This window comes from Polyergus mexicanus, unplaced genomic scaffold (genome assembly GCF_030449975.1).
Source record: "Polyergus mexicanus isolate NDT 795.1 unplaced genomic scaffold, iyPolMexi1.0 SCAF_13, whole genome shotgun sequence".
Classification (NCBI taxonomy): Eukaryota; Metazoa; Arthropoda; class Insecta; order Hymenoptera; family Formicidae; genus Polyergus; species Polyergus mexicanus.
The window spans coordinates 4,333,794-4,351,342 of NW_027223333.1; the positions used below are offsets into that span (position 1 = coordinate 4,333,794).

The following is a 17,549-nucleotide window of genomic DNA, read 5'->3' on the forward strand; positions in this document are numbered from 1 at the left end:
ATTTCCATCTAAACGTTACTTAATCGTGGACATAACGGTTACCACAACAGCGAACAGCTGTTTTGTAAATGTTCTGTAAAAGTTACAAAACAGTGTTTATTGGGTAGGGTCGCTCTAGTCGGTCTCGTCGTCGATTCTCTCTTTCTCGATCGTGTCGCTGAGACGATAGACGCGACTAAGGAGATCGCGCAATTGCTTTAGCAATCCATCCGTAGGACACTCGATGCCGAGCGCGTGTAGATCGAAAGGACCCGCCGAGGTTACGGTATTTGTAAATTCGTTGAAGGCGTAGAACTGACGTTTGGCGAAGAAATATAGATTGCCATCGATGTATCGGAAGGCCGACGTTATCGCGGACGGAATTCCGGGAAATATATCTTTTAATGGAGCGTGTCTAATGACTATCATGCGACACTCGTCGATTTCCGCGACTTTATCATCGTCGTATACAGCGTAGGTTCGTCCCGCGTGCGTATTTATCGCCGCGTTGATTTTAACGTTTCGGGGAAGTCCGATATCGTGGAGATATCTCGGCCAACCCGATTTTAGTTTAAGACTGGGATATTCCGCGAGGTAGATCGAATCGTTCGCGAATAGAGCGAGATCGCCCGAGGGTCTTCTATACGCGGCGGATAGACGCGTGAAATTCGCCGGTAGAAACGTCGCGTAATCCGTGAGCGTCATGGGTCTACCGTAACGTTTCTCGGTTATGTCGACCGACCATATGTTGCGGCGATTAGCTATATATAATCGATGATTCATTATTAGCGCGGCGTCCACGCGTCGCAATGCGCAGAGATCCGCTCGCGCTGGATCGGTCGGCGCGACGCTCGTCGTCGCGGGCGTCGCGGTGGTCGCGGGAGTCGCCGTTGGATAATTTCCGTCGTCGTGAGATCCGTACAGATTTTGTATAGCGAGAATGTCTTCTATGCTCAGCTTAACTGGAAATTGATTCTCGATGTCAGGTATATATGGGAACATTATAGAGTCATTGCGCATACTATGCTGTAAACCCAATGCGTGGTCGATCTCGTGCGTTAGCGTTTGTAGCAGGTGATGCGTGTCGGGAGGATTTTTATTTAGATACACGTGCCACGGTTCGGAATCGTCGACGTGTATCTCCGATGTGAAATCGGTTGTTCCAGAGGGAAAAAACGCGTGAGCTAGGGCTCCTCCCGGACCGTCGAAAGCTGCCGGGCAAATACCGACGTTTCGACGATTCGCGTAAGTGTGCGCGCCCGTTCGATACGATATTAATATATCGGGGTGTAACGGGTCGCGTGCGAAAGTTAGCGATGAGTTCGCCGCCCATAGCGCGAACGCCGTTTCGGCCGTTCGCGAGATTTCCTCGCTAGCCATCTGAAAATTCCACGCGAGACGCGTCTTCGGCCATTTTCGCGCGATCGGGCTATACGCGCGATCGGGAATATCTGCGAGACCGCATCGCGGTTTACGCATAAGGTGAAGCGTAACGGCGTTTAACGCGCCGTTTCCCGATAATTGATAATATTCTTGAAACAGCGACAGCGCGCGACGCAGAGACGTCGCGTTATCGGACGACAGCGATTCTCCATCGTCTTTTAGAAAACCGTATACGCGCAGAAAACGAAGCGCCTCGATTTTTTCCGAGTCGAAGGGCGCGGCGACCGTCGTAGCGACGAGTATTGTCGCTAGAGTGAGAACCGTCCTCGTGTTAGTCATCGCGCGAAGCGGGGAAGACGCGATAAACTGTTGAGAGACACCGAGCGCGATTGATTCGCGCGTTCCGAGAGACGCCTATTTTTATCGGCGACGAATAATGCGGGTGGGTGGGGAGAGGGAGAGGGAAATGCGTTTCTTTCGACGTCGAGCGTTTGGAATACGCGTTATCTAGCGGACGCGCTCGAGTTCCTCTTTTGTTTTTTCTATTTTATTGTTCGTTTGTCCTCTAAGAAGGACATTCGATGAGCGATTAAAGATATCCCTTCCAACGATACGCGTTATCTAACGGATGTTTTCTGTTATTTCCATTTTATTATTCGTTTGTCCTCTAAGAAGGACATTCGATGAGCGATTAAAAATATCTCTTTCAACGATGCGCGTTATCTAACGGATGTTTTTTACGTTTGTCTTCTAAAAAGGACACTCGATGAGCGATTAGAGATATCTCTTTCCGGTAATTAGAGATATCTCTTTCCGGTAACGATAAATTAGAGATACCTTTTTAGATATCCCTAGATACTTTTTTCCGGCGATGATGATCTTATTGTTCGCAGAGTATTCGGAATGCGCATTATCTAACGGATGTTTTTTATTATTTCTATTTTTATCGTTCATTTGTCCTCTAAAAAGGACACTCGATGAGCGAGTAGAGATATCTCCTTTCCGACGACGAAACGGTCGCGGAAGGAAGACGCGGCGCGATCGATAAATTGTACCGCAACATCCCGCGCGTCGATCTTTATAAAACGCGAGATCGTTTCGAGAAGCGTTAAAGTATTCTCGTTCGCGAGATAACGAAGCTCGAAACGACGGAACGCGAAGTGACGAGAATTAAAATCGGTCGTGATCTGTTCGATATGGAACGAATCGAACAGATCATTAACGCGGCTGATTATATTAACGTAAACGGGGACTTAATCGCGATAAAATCCTATGTTCTGGGAGATCTCGCTACGGATTTGCGTGTGGAAACGCAAGGTGTTATCGATAATAGTCCGGATTCGTTTAGACTCGCTTTCCAGTTAAACGAAGACGTAGATATCGCGCGTTTAATGTAAGTATCTAATTGAAATTATAATAAATTATAATAAATTAAGTTATAAAAATTATAATAAATTTTATAAATTTTTATTTACTTTTATTAATTTTTACTTTCGTATTTTAGACAAGAAATAGAAAGCTGTGTAAAAACAGCGCGAGAATCGCTCTATGAGTTAATAAATAAAACGAGAACTATGCTCGCACAAGCGCAAAGCGTTCACAGCGCATTGCGCGACGCTCGTCGACGCGGCGAGAGCGATTTCGCCGTTCCCGAAATTAGGCGAGTCGTCGCATCACGGATCGATGAGGAGCCCGAATCGCGATCGATCGGCGAACTCGAATTACGATCAATGGAGAACGAGGCCGAACCAGCGACGGTTAACGAGAGTAAATCGCAGACTAATGTACGATGGGCGAACTATGAGCCCGAATCGCAACCGTTCGACGCGGAATAATTTTAAGCGTTAATAAAACGCATTTGTAAGATAATTTTTATGAATAAATGTTATATATTAAGCGAAACGTTGATTTTTTACGCTTTTCTTCTTCCGTATCCTCTCGTAATCATCTGTGTCCGCATTAAGTATATTTAAATAGATTTAAAATCTCTTTACTTTAAGTTTATTATGCAACCGCGATAATCTATGGATAATTATATAATTCAATACATTATAATTATATATAAAATTTAAAATATTCTATAATTAAGTTTATTATGCGATCGCGATAAAATAATATCTATGGACAGTTATTATAATTAAATTTGTTACGCGACCGCGATAAAGGATGCGACCGCGATAAAGAAAAAACGCGGTTCGTTCGTATAACGTATATTTTGCAACAATATATAACATATTCGTGATTAAATTTATAGATTATAATTTAAAATATATAATTAATTTGATACATTATAACTTAAATTTATATAACTTAAATTTATATAATATAAAATCAATCGCTCATATTGCGCAAACGGTCGCGTCGCTCGAACCACCAATCGTGCAATTTACACGCGTTTTCTAACGCGCAATTTTTCGCGTGGTATCCGCAATGAAAGGCCCGCGAAGCGTTCAGAGTCTCCAGACGTTCGATGTCTTCGTAATCAGCGTCGATAGTCTCGACAGAAACGGCTATATCGCGATCGTCGGCGACGTTTCCTAAGATTTCGATTAACCACTTCTTCTTCTCGTGACCTTTGACATAGATCTGCACCGTCGAATCAGGGTTAGATCCTCGACATATGGCATCTCGAACGAGTTTTTTCATCGACCCATAATTTGTGTGTCCATCATTCCACTTTAGCTGATGATGATTCGATATCAACCAACACGCTCGCGATTTTTCCGCTCTCGTGAGCAAATCCCACGACATCGGCGAGCGAAAGATGTGATGCGTCAATTCTACACCATTTCTTAATACGGCTACTTCTTTCACGACGAATTTTTCGTTAACTACGAAACCTTGAAGATCGACAAAAATCGGTGTGTCCATCGTCGTTGTTAGCGATACTCGAAGTGTTTCTTTCTAGATTTTTCTAAGCGTTTTATTCTGTCTCCATATTTTTTCGAGTATCGTTGCGCTTACACGATTCTGCGCACGACATTAGTGAGCGGATTGTATTCTACCACTCGATCGTGAATAATAAGACAGTAAGCTGTGGTATTAGAGGGGATGTTTTCCTTGCAGTCGAACTCTATGCGAACGTCCACAGTGGCGCTCTTAATCGACTCGTTCTGTCGAGAACAGTCGATGACTACGAGTGGGCCGTGAATTAAAAATTTATCTAGATTTAAGAGCGTTTCGTCGTTTTCGTATCCGTAGTACGTTTTTCGAAATTTCGAATACATATCGTATAATACGGCGATTTTATGTTTATCGAAATCTAAATTCATGTCATCGTAAGGATAAAAATCGGAATTAAGATATAGTTTGACATTAGTTAGTTTACAATTGTCGAATAAAGAAGGCTCCTCAGACAGAACGTTCTTCTTTACAGATTGTAGCGCGAAGATAATGTATCGCGGTTTCTCGAGTTGTGTTGCCGCTTTGACGGCCCACGAGTGTTTGGTCGTGCTCTGTAAAAGCGGAAACTCGTAAAGATCCCATGAGCGAAAAGCGACGCTCAAATATCGTCCACTATCTAACGTGCGCAATAACCTTAATTTATTAACATCATTCAATACTATATGAGGCATTCGCCATTGTATTTTTAACAAAACGATTTTAGGTTCTTGCGTTTCGCGCGATATGACGCAATTGTTATCGTTGCGCGCTCGTATTAAAATAAGCTCGTGTCGCGCGTTGATCACAACGCGCTTGTAATCTTCGCAAAAACCTAATAGTACGTTAAGAGGTACGCAAAAATTAAAATCACCGATTGACGAATGAGTTGTTGCTAATAAGTCCCATCCAGCGTTTTTTAATATTTTACTTCTTTCGACTGTCAGCGACGCGTAATTTTTAATCGTACTCGTTATTCCAACGTTTCTGTTTCGATCGATCTCTACGCCATCGAGCTCGTAGCGAATTTCCTCGAACATAAACGCCGCGCAATTGTTTACTAATCTCGTTATCGATGCAATTTCCTCTTGCGCGCTCGATGTTTCCTTCGACTCGAGTCTGCCCTCAATGTAGATAAAACTGTCGCAAGGTAACGTATACAAATCTTGCTGTTGTATAGGAATTCGTATCTCATCGCTATTTCCGAACGTAGTATTGGCGTAAGGGTTGTACGTGTGAGTTTCGATCTTGACGATGCGATCGTCGAAGATTGGCTCCCCACTGATACTTAGAATGTCGCACATTCCGCTTTTTATGAAGAAGCGGTTTTCGGCACGACAAAACCCAAAGAGCGCAGAAAAGTCTCGTTAGCAGCGGTTAGTCTTCCTCCCTTTTTTCTTCTCTTTTCCGCGTTTAGAGGTGACGCGACAGCGATAATAGGTGCGTTTCTCGCATTCGATCCATTCACTACGAGCATCGCGCGCTTCTCTACCGTTTTCGTCGCACGTGTAGACGAATCGTAATTTCTTCGCCGCGAAAATCGATCAATTTTCCGTTTTGGTCCACAACACGCACGTTTATATCGGTAATGGTCCGTGCGATGATCGGAAGGTAAATGATCTGCGTTGGAATTTCCGACACTTTATATCCGGGTGGAACGTTAGGCGCGAATTCGTGTATAGTATGCGCGGATTTGTCGTTATGATACGCTCCTGTTGTAACGTTGCACTCTATTCGAATAAGGTTAATGGCCATAATATTTATTGGCTTATCGGATGCGTACCATTTATTCGGTTGTAATACACGAGACGAGAAACCCAGGAGCGAACCGATATTATCGGGTTTTGTAAAATTTACTCGATATGCGCATTTAATTTCGCTTCTCATAGTGTTATCGTTACCGCGAAGCGTTATAGAATTTTCACTTTTATCGCCATTCTCATCGTCTTCGAAATAATCGTCATCAACATCATATATGTAATCATCATCGTTCGTTTCCGGTTTTTCATTTTCGCGTTCTCGTTCCTCCTCTCTCGCTCGTCGTTTATGACGAATCGCCGCTCTTAGATACGCGTTTATAGCGCTTAATTCGTAAGATCCTATTGGAATTGCGATAATCTCGTCATTATTATCGAAGTAAAATTTATTATTCGTAGAATTTATATTCGGTATCGTATTATAAGTTTCAAAATTGGTTAAACCTAATTCGTAATCGTCGTCGTTTAAATCGAGAGGCGGAAAATAACTCGCCGCGAGAATACTGCTTCGTCCGGAAAGAGTGAGAGTTAGCGACATGATCGGCGAGAGCGATCGAACTGCGTTCGATTGACGAATAACGGTTGATATTATAGTCGACGATTCCTCCAATCGACTTCTCGGAGAAATCGAAGACTCAATTGTCCGCAAATATTCTGATCGCGCGTCTGCTCGGAGCGACGATTGTATCGAATGTTCGCGTCGCGCCCGAGATAACGCGCGAGTTCGCGTGGAGGACGAAGATCGCCGAAACCGTCGTAGTAAATTGCGTCGTCCCCTTTTTTCGCGTACGCTACCCAATGAGTACCCGGTCCGGATGCGTCGTCTAAATTCACAATGCCGCTCTCATCGCGGCGCGCTTGCGACGGAAGCGCGTTGCGCATAAACACACCTCTAAAATGAGGTACGCGCGAGAGTATCGCCGCGCGATTTAATTGTTCGTTCGTTGTTGCTCCGACGGATGGGAGAATCTTTAGCGTCTGTTTACGCGAAGTTTTTTTTTAGCTCTTCTTCTCGTTGAGGATACGCCACTTCCACGTTTGTACGGAGCGAGATATAAACCGCGACCTTCCATCGCGCGATCATGACGCTGCAACTCTTCCAGTTGTCGTCGCGCTGCTTTGCGATCGTTCACCGCTTTCGCGATTCCCGCCGCTCCTCCGGCCAAAGAACCGAGAGCTCCTAATAACGGTAGCAGGGGTAAAAAGCCGCCGCGTTTCGCTATCGGAAGCGTTCTTTTTCTCGTAGCGATTATTCTTCTTTTGTTCTTTTTTCTCTTGATTTTCGTTGTACCCATTCCAAGTTTTGTCTTCGATTTCATAGCCATCCATACAGCCGCCGCGGCGGCTCTCTCGCCGAGAGTCGAGTCTTTAGCCGCGACACGTTCGCGCGCTTTTTTGGCAAGCGCGTGGTCAGCGACGTGTCGATCAGCGAGCTCGCCGCTCCGCGAGTACGCGATATCGTGCTCGCGGCAGGCCGCGTCCAGAGGATTGACACCTCGATCGCCTCGCGCGAGTCGTTTCGCAAGACGAGTACCCGGCCCGCAAAATTGATATCCAGGTATATGTAGTTCGAAAGGGAGTGCGTTTATCGCTCTATTCAACAAGCCAGCGCCATGACTCACACCGTACTGCTGTTTCGCGAATTGCATTCGCCGCAATCTTTAACAAGCGGCGCCGGACCGTCGATGTGTGTTCGTTGCCAAGGGCGATTATAATGCTCTAGACATCGACGATAGCGCCGCACCTCCGGATCCACTTTTATATATTCAGGCAGTTTCTCCCACAATCGTTCTACGTAGCGACCGAAATGCTTTAGTAAAATTATTTTCGGAATATACCGCAATTGATCGGTGGTGAAATCGAGAATATCGTCGCCATCTATTAGTAAGATAAACATTTCGATTCACCGCGCGCAATTCGCTACTGCGCGATTGATGGCAATCTATTCGTATATAAATTAAAAAGTCTCGCCCTGCCTTACGCGAGTGTATCGCGCACGCGCGCAGCAAGAGGAATGCGTTTCGTGCGGCAACCGATCGCGATAAAGGTGACGAACCTCGATAATAAAACGCGACCGTCGAAAGAAACGCGTAGACACGGTCGTCTATTACCGAGCGCTATTCGTTGCGTTATTTGCGGGCCTTCTAGTTGCGGCAAAACAAACGCATTAATAAGTTTGTTGGAGAGTCCGCATGGTGTACGCTTCGAGAACGTTTATGTTTACTCAAAGTCATTGCAGCAGCCTAAATATCAATATTTAGAAAATTTATTAACACCGATGGAAGATATAGGTTATTTCACATTTTCTAATAACTTTGACGTTATTTCACCCAGCGAAGCTCTCCCGAATTCGATATTCGTATTCGACGATGTAGCGTGCGACAAACAAAATACTATCAGAGAATATTTCGCTATGGGTCGACACTCGAACGTCGATTGCTTCTATCTGTGCCAGACGTATGCTAAAATACCGAAGCATTTGATTCGAGATAACGCTAATCTGTTAATTCTTTTTAAACAAGATGGTACTAATTTACGTCACGCATACAACGATCACGTGAACACGGATATGTCGTACGAGAATTTTCACGCGCTATGTCGCGCGTGTTGGCGATATAAATATGGTTTCTTAGTAATCGACAAAGATAGCGCGCTCCGCGCTGGTAGATACAGACGAGGATTTAATGATTTCATTGTACCGTAGAACGATCAGTTGTCGCGAATACGTCGAACGCGTCAATCGCTCTCTCGCGAGTTAGAAGAAGTTGCAATGGCCTCGACAGATATCGGCGAACGCGAAAAAACAGCAAAAGAGATAGCTAAAACGCGCGCATCGATTCGTAAAAAACACAGAGCATTAAAAACTGGAAAAATGGAAAGCGAGATCGCGATAGAGAGTCGTTTCAAACCGATCGTCGAACCGCTGCGACGCATCGCTGATCGCGCTGAGCGAGACGAGACAGAGCGAAATGAAATTAAGCGCGAAATGATAAAACAAGACGCAACCGACATTTCACCCTCAACGAGCATCGAGGAAAAATGGAAAGATGAAGCACTAACTCCCGTTTGGAAAAAACCTAAAGCGAAACGAATACGCGCTCGACGACGATTGAACGCCGTTTCTACTCCATTAAACGAATCTTTCGTCGAAAGAGACCCATTCGCGCGAAACGAAACCGAAGAATATGAAACGTTCGAATCCGAGAGTCTCGAATCGCCCTCAATATCCGAAATACCCGTTAAACAAATTTCGCGAATTGCTCAAGATCGCGAAATATCGCACGGTCGACTAGGACCGTTAGGGCGAAAATATATGGGAACTCTTCTCGGCGGAGAAGCGCCGAACGAGATTGATCACGTTTACGGAGTTTACATCGGCGAGAAAGGTGCGATGCTCGGCAATAAGCGATTTGACGTAGACGCGAATGATTCCATATTTATAGATGAGATTAAATATGTCGGTACTCCCGGTTTGTATGAATTAATTTTTATGAAAATTCCTAATAGTCTCATATATACAGAAAAAGATAAATTAACATACAGAAGTATATTGTTAACAACGAACGCTCATAGACGTGATCATGACGCTAAAAAATCTGTCTTAGGAAATAAAGGATATAAATACAAATTTATTATCGCTCCGCTTATTCACAACAGCGGCGCGAAAAAAACAGGCGCGGGTCGCGTATCGTCGACTATGCGTGTCATGGACAATAAAATCGATTACGTCCATTGGGACGATCCAAACGAATTAGTGGATCGTCTGCGATTATTAGACGCTTCGCGTCGAGCCGGCAACAACGCTCACGAAAACGAGATTCTATCGATAATCGAGGAGCTTCGCGAAACAGGAGCGATCGTATAAATCGAACTGTCGCGTGGATGACTGTCGCAGTCGTACGCGGAATTCGCGATGTCCGTGAGCAAATTTGGCTCGCCTTTAAAAAATCGAGGCTACGACGCGAGAACCGGAAGACTACGTCCGGCTATCGAGTCTCTGCGAAGTTACGTGCGCGATAACGCGCTGTGTCTAAGCTCTTCCATTGAATACGACGCGAGAGAGCGTAAAATAAAACGCTTGGCTCAACCTGAGGAGGACACCGATGCGACAAGCAAAAGCTACGTCGAGGGAATCACATCGCAATTAAGAAAAGACGCGAACGAAACGGGGCAGGGCGTCATTCTACTATTCACGAGACTCGCTCAGCTCGATAGCGCTTTAGGTAAACGAATAGACGTCGCGGAGAGTTTCGTTTCCGAGATAAAAACACGCGATGACGTTCTGAGTAAACGAATAGACGCTGTGGAAAATTCCATTTCGAGAATAGAAACGAGCGCTAACGCTCTAGATAAACGAATCGATGTTTTAGATAAACGAATCAAAGGTTTAAGCGATCAAATCGAAGTCGCGAAAAAAACTATATCGCTCAACGCGACGGAGTTCTCGACGAGAAACGCGAACGATCGTAAAATAATGTTCAATCAAGGTAAAACAATACAAGAACTAAATCAAAAATCGCGTATCGCGGCGAATTCCGCAGTGAAATCCGAGACGAAGATACGAGAATTAGAAAATTCAACGTTACGATTGAAGAGAGACGCAGACGAGCTATCGGGAAGAGTGAAAGAACTGGCAAAGATTAGCGGGAGCGGCGAACCGCTCGAAAGAAAGATTAGCGAGAGCGGCGAACCGCTCGAAAGAAAGATTAGCGAGAGCGGCGAACCGCTCGAAAGAAAGATTAGCGGGAGCGGCGAACCGCTCGAAAAAGAGATTAGCGGGAGCGGCGAACCGCTCGAAAAAGAGATTCAATTCAACGTTATTCTCGAGAGAAAGAAAAAAGAACTATGAGCGTTAAAAAACGAAGACTAGTCGAGGAATTGCACGCTCCCGCGAGAAGAAACTTCTCGCGTCGTCGCGTTGCGGTGCGCGGGTACGACGACCTATGGCAAGCAGATGTGGTCGAGATGCGTCCTTACGCGAGACTCAACAAAGGCCACAACTACATACTCACCGTTATCGACGTATTAAGCAAATACGCATGGGCTATACCGCTTAAGAGCAAAAGCGCAAACGAGGTTACTCGAGCGTTATCTAAAATAATACGAGACTCTAAGAGGTGTCCAAAAAATCTACAGACCGATAAAGGAAAAGAATTTTACAATGCCGATATGCGAAATTTTACGAAGAAGCACGAAGTAAATCATTATTCGACATATTCGGTGATGAAAGCGTCGATAGTCGAACGATTCAATCGTACGCTCAAAAATTTTATGTGGAAGTATTTCACGCTAAACGGAACGTACAAGTGGATCGACGAGTTACCACGACTCGTCGAGGAATATAACACGCGAAAACATCGCACTATAAATATGAGACCTGTCGACGTAACTCCAAAAATTGCCGATAAACTTTTAAATACTGTATACAGCAATATAAAAATCGCGGCTCCGGCGAAATTTAAAGTAGCCGATCCGGTACGCATCAGTAAATTTAAAACGATTTTCGAGAAAGGCTTCACACCCAACTGGACTACAGAGATTTTTCGAATAACTAAGATACAACGGACTAATCCCGTAACGTATCTATTAAAGGATTCGCGCGGCGAGCCGATCGCGGGAGGATTCTACGAGCACGAATTGTCGCGCGTTGGCGATCCCGACGTGTATCTCGTAGAAAAGGTGCTGCGTCGAAAGGGTGACAAGATTTACGTGAAATGGTTAGGAATGGACGAATCGCACAATTCTTGGATAAATAAAACAGCTGTATTATGATAAAAATGTATTTTTATTAAATAAAACTACATATTATACATATTATACATATTATATAATATTATACGAAATTGTAGACATGTTAAAACTAAAATAATCGTATAATTATAAAACAAGGAAAATCTTAGAAAAAATAAAATAATCGTATAATTATAAAACAAAGAAAAAAATAATAACACAATACAATTAAAATTAAAACTTGTAAAAATCGATTAACCGTTTAAATAATCGATTATAGAGTAATTATCATTATTAATCTTTAAATCGTATGATTATAAAACAATCGTAATTTTATACGAGTTCTCTCTTGCGCTCCATATAAACTCTTTCTCGCGCCGCTACGCGGCCGCCATATCCTGCGTTCTCTCTTTTGCGCTTTATGCGGACTCTTTTTTATATTTTATATATATTCTTCATCGCATTGTTAAGCGAACATCGTATCTCGCGGTAACTTTATTCTCGCGGTAGCTTTATTCTCGCGTTACTCTATATATAACACTTTCAAGAATATAATAAAGAGTCATGGAAATCATCGATCTGTCCAATTCGCGGCTAATCTCGACTCGATTTATGACAAATTCTCGCATTCTATCTCGTTTGCATGTAGCATGTAGCATAATATATGTTCGATGCTAATGAAGTAGAATGCGAATTTGTCAAATCGAGTCGAGATTTGCCAAGACTTGGACAGAATGGTGGTTTCCACGACTTTTATATCGCAAAAATACAAAAAGTTCATTTTTTACAAAAAGTTCATTTTTTCGCGTTCTATACGAGTTCTCTCTCGCACCGCTACGCGGCCGCCGTATCCTGCGTTCTCTCTTTCAAACTTTATACGTACTCTTTCTCGCGCTTTGTTTACATTCTTTATTACGTCACTATGATAACGCTAAAACTCGCATTAACATCTTTTTCACATTATTCTATATAAAACACTTTCGAGAGCATAATAGAAAGATCGTGAAAATGTACGATCAGTCTTATTTATAATAGATTTTATATCTAATACCTATTATATATAAGACCGATCGAACATTTTCACGATTTTTTATTAAAATCTAATAAATAAAACCGATTAATTTTTATTATTTTATTAAAATCTATTATAATAAATTATATTCAAATTATATTCAAATTATATTATTCGCGCAAATTTGTTCTTCGAAACGATTCGTAGAACGTCCATCGATGTTTTTTCGACGCAATCGTGAATTATATCGAAAATACAATGATAATATATTATTTATAAAATATGTTTATACTGAATAAACTACTAACTAAAGTTTAAATGTTTTAAGAAACATTATATAATATTTTTTCGCTCCCTACAACGGTATTTTATAATGTCCCCACGGTAACGTATCCGTAGTTCCCGATATCGTGTATCGTTTGTCATCGTGCGGACTGAGCGCGATTTTCAATTCCGATACTGTATACATCTCGTGTAACTCGGATCTTATACAAAACTGTTCGCGCTTCATCTCGATCCCCTGTCGAAGACAGCGCGCGTAATCGTCAAACGTTATCGTTCTCGCGACAACGCCGCTCTTAACACCCTTGATTCTTTTTGTATCGCTTTTACCGGCGACTCGCAGCGCGTACATTTTCGCTCTAAGTCCAATAAATTCGGTCATAATCGCACCAGCGTTCTCATCCTTCATCGCACCAGGTATTTTTTTATTAGCGAGAGGCATTCCATACGCATTGTCCATTGCGTAATCGCTCGTATCGAACTTGTCGATATCGCGCTTCATATTCTCGTATATGTCCTCGCACTCGACGCGATAAATGAGACTATCCGTATCGGTGTACATTATTTTACACTTATCTCGATACAATGGTAGCATGTACTCGTAGTGAAATTCGTATAAACGAATTTTAGATATATCGAGAATACACATACCTACATAAATTGGTTTATTGAACTTAATCTCGAGTTTACGCAATTCTACAGCTACGAGATCCTCCGCGAAAACGCTTCTACTGTGAAAATTCGGCTTCGCGATCATCGCCTCCGCGCCGTATCGCCCGTCCCATCGAGTCACGAGTCGAACATTCGAATGATTGCGCACGTTTTCCATAGTTTTGCCAAACACAGCATTATTCATTAATTTGTATAGATTTTTCTCAAACTCGTTTTTCGCGTTAATTCGTAATCGTGTATTCAGTTCGATGTATTCGCGCAACCATGAAGATTGCGCGAATCGCAATATTCTGTGTATTTTCGTAATGCGTAATCCGTGTCGAACGCATTGCTGCAAATTGCGATAATATATCACGTAACGGTTCTTATCGTACAGTGTGGCGAGAAGCTTCTCGTCTCGTTTTCCGGGCGGCTTATCGCGCGTCGGACAGAATGGCAAGTCAGCGTGAGAATCGTGAAGGTCGGACGGATATGTAAGGTCGACCTCTAGAATATAACCGATAGGCGAGTCCGATGTCACGGACATTAAGTCAACGCTCGTAACGTTATCGACCCATCGAAAATTTTCGTAAGGCAACGATTGACACATCGCCCATCCATAAAAATTATTTATATCGAAGTACATGAGATACGACGATGGTTCCGAAGGATCGTATGACTGTAAATATTTGTTATTAGCGCGCGCGTATCTGTTGGAACATTGACTTAGCCCGCCGCGTATTCCGCGTTCCACGAACATCACCATATCAATGTCGGTTAATAATTCGAATCGCACACCCGTATACTTTAACATAGCGTCCCATGTGTATCCCGGTAACGTGTAATAATACGCGGGATCTAAATTATAACTTCTCATACACGCGTCACGAAAATTTTCGAAAACATCGGCCAATAGAAGAACGTCGGTCTTTAAATACAAATCGCTATAATCGCCTAACGTTTCGACGCGAAATCGCTCCCAGACTCTTATCGCGCGCGCGTAATCGCTCTCAGATATCGCGTCACTGGTTAGCGAACTGTGAAAAGCCTCGCGCGGCGATAGACAAGTCTCCAACAATTTATCTACGTCGTCGACATACTCGTACGGAAATACACCCTTTCGCGCGAGAAGCTCGAAATCGGCGTCGCTAAGATCGGAAAATTCCAAACGCGCGATCCTCAACTCGCTTTTGTCTAGATACGACGCCAATTTCTCGAGACTCGCGCTTAGAAATTTGAAAGAATCCACGAAACGCAATTTCAAGCGTTTTCCGAACCATCCCTCGTCCCACGCATCTTCGAAGAAAGAGATTCTTCGTGAAAGAGATATACGTTTCTTTCGTTATCGGCAATATTTCCACGCTACCGGGAAAAGCGTTAGCTACATCTTTAATGATAAAATGCGCGTCGTAACCCGATAAATTGTGAAAGAATACGGGAATTACGTAAGTATCCTTATAATTTAAATTACAATTCGAATGCGCCGGACCTCTGTACCGTCCAGTCAGATGACAGTGATCGCGCACGTGAGCGTCTCCCAATTCGAACGGTTTCTCGCATATGCTGCAGCGCGTCGCGTTTACGAATCTCTCCCATTCATCCGATGTAAGATTCGTCATAGGAGTATCGATATCGAGAATAGTCTTCGCGCGAAGCGCTAGATCGTGCAGATTTTAACGAACCACAATACGCAATTTTCACCGCGATAAGCTCTGTAGGTAGAACTAACGCCATCGAGCGCGCATCGCGCGTAATATCCGGCGCTATAGACTTCGTGATGCTGAACGATAGATGTATTCGACGTTCTCCTCTCCTCTTTCTTCTTCAGTACGCATTCGAGATCAGCGTACACCACGAATGGAAGTCGCTCCTTTCTACTATAGTTGCGAAACTTTAACCATTTGTCGTCTTTGGTAGGAAGGACTATAGCGCACTCGTTCATCCTTCCGCAGTCCACGCTGTGAGCCGATAACTTATCGCTCGTTCGAAAATAGTGCATGCATCTGCGACATAACGCACATTTTTAAATCTCGCGCATTATCAACATCGCGCGACGATTTTTTTAATTAGTACTCACCGATCGCATATATGCGATTTATGTCGTCTACCGCTCAGTTGCGAGCCGACGAGTCGCGACAGATTCTTGATCCACGCGAAATGCGTCGCGTCATCTCGTCGCGTCATATCGTCAAAATACAGCAGATTAATGTGTCTGTCCTTTTTATCGTCAGTGAGACGCAAAGGAACAACGCGACAACCGCCTTTTCCCTCCTTTTTATTTCGAACGGTATACACATTAATAGATATGTCGTTAATACGCTCGAATCTAGTAATTTTGTTCAAACTCATAGGAAATTTAACGCCCTTCAGATTCAGCACTGTCGTGTAATGCGGGTACGAAGATTCCCGACCCGCGTTTTTTTCAGCTAGATACAGAGCGGCGACCACCGCCCATGCGAAACACGCATTGTCATTAGATTGCACGTTTATTACCGCTTTCTTCAACATAATCTCTCGCGGCAATTTGACGTGCAATTTGACATCCCGCGTGCATAGGATTGTATCTGTTCACGTTCACCGTTAAATTGAATATTCGCGATAACGCCCATCCGCTATCGCGCTCCTGAAATTCTTCCAACGAGGCTAGAGTAGCGTCGACCACCCGCTTCTCGTACCACTCTCGCAAGTCGGAAAGAGGTAGAAGCGGATAATTCTTCGTGACAATAGTCTTAACATCGATCTTGTCGCCCGAAACGAACTCGCCAATAAACACGGTATTGATCTTAACACCGTTATATTCATTCATAACATCGCGTATTCGATCGAGCACGGTATCTCTAGCGTCCTCGAGAAATCGTCGAGGTTCGATATAATCGAAATTAATAACCGCGCCGGTTAAAACGCGTCTAGAGAAAGCCGTCTCGATCTCGGACCACGAGAATCCCTCGCGTTCCTCTACACCGCCTCCCACGCGTTCGAAACGTCGACGCAAATCGTCTCTCGCGCCCGTTAATCGAACGATTCGAGCGATAAGAGAATTGATCGCTCCGGTCGATCTCCCTCGGCGCTCGCCTCGACATCTTTCCCGCAGAGACTCGAGACATTCGTCGCACCGTTGCGCCCACGCGCGATACGCGTTCCCCGTCGCGACGTCCCGTGCGCTATCGAGAAGATCGCGCGCCTCCATCGTTTCTCGATTCGTCACTCGTCGTCTAACGAACGCCAAGATTTTTTACAAATAAACCACGTCTCCTCCTCATCGTAATTCTCGATGTAGAACAAAGCTCTCGTCTCGCAGCTGGCGCACCAATTATTCGACACGTCGAAAACCTCGTCGACGAGATTGCAAGCGGGCACCATCTCGCTATACACCGTTTTCGTCACGTGCGTCGATACGCTTTTCGCGAAACTCGAGCTACGCGCGCAATACGCGCAATATCTCTCGTTCTCCTCGAAATAATTTCCGTTCTCGAATCGGCAACCGAACTTAAAGAAACAATGCACGACGTGATTCACTTCCCACGAAAATTTCGGAATTCCGTATCGCTGTTTCCAATTGCGATAAAGCAAATAGCCATCGGCTCCGACATTCGCGAAAGGTTCGTCGAATCGCGTCTCGCTCGCCTCTCGCACGAACTCTTCCGCGAAGCCGATCTCTTCTATACAGTACAAACGGTCCTCTATATAACGTTCGCGTAGTTCTTTCTTCAAACAATTCGGTATCTCCAAATTCCATATATCCTCGATACTTCCGATTCGAACATTCACCGCTCTTCCGGCTAATCTCGTTAAAGCGCTCGGCGCGCGCTTCATCGCGCCGCGAATTATTCTCGAACGTACTAATACCTCGAGACCATCGCGGCGTCCTTTTATAA

General features: G+C 44.0%; 2 protein-coding genes and 1 pseudogene across 2 annotated transcripts; all 3 read right to left on the reverse strand.

Annotated features, from left to right (window-relative positions):
* Positions 1–114: 114 nt before the first annotated feature.
* Positions 115–1,701, reverse strand: LOC138938985 (stromelysin-2-like). The gene has a single exon (XM_070306410.1). It carries the CDS (start codon positions 1,699–1,701, stop codon positions 115–117), a length of 1,587 nt encoding a protein of 528 aa, XP_070162511.1.
* An 11,395-nt stretch (positions 1,702–13,096) lies between these two features.
* LOC138938986 (uncharacterized) lies at positions 13,097–15,616 on the reverse strand. The gene is made up of 5 exons (XM_070306411.1): positions 15,376–15,616; positions 15,146–15,331; positions 14,660–14,970; positions 14,070–14,353; positions 13,097–13,754 (listed from the first exon to the last, which is right to left on the reverse strand). The coding sequence occupies exons 1-5, from the start codon at positions 15,614–15,616 to the stop codon at positions 13,097–13,099; spliced, it is 1,680 nt and encodes a 559-aa protein (XP_070162512.1).
* A 131-nt stretch (positions 15,617–15,747) lies between these two features.
* Positions 15,748–16,861, reverse strand: LOC138938987 (uncharacterized; annotated as a pseudogene).
* Positions 16,862–17,549: the final 688 nt, after the last annotated feature.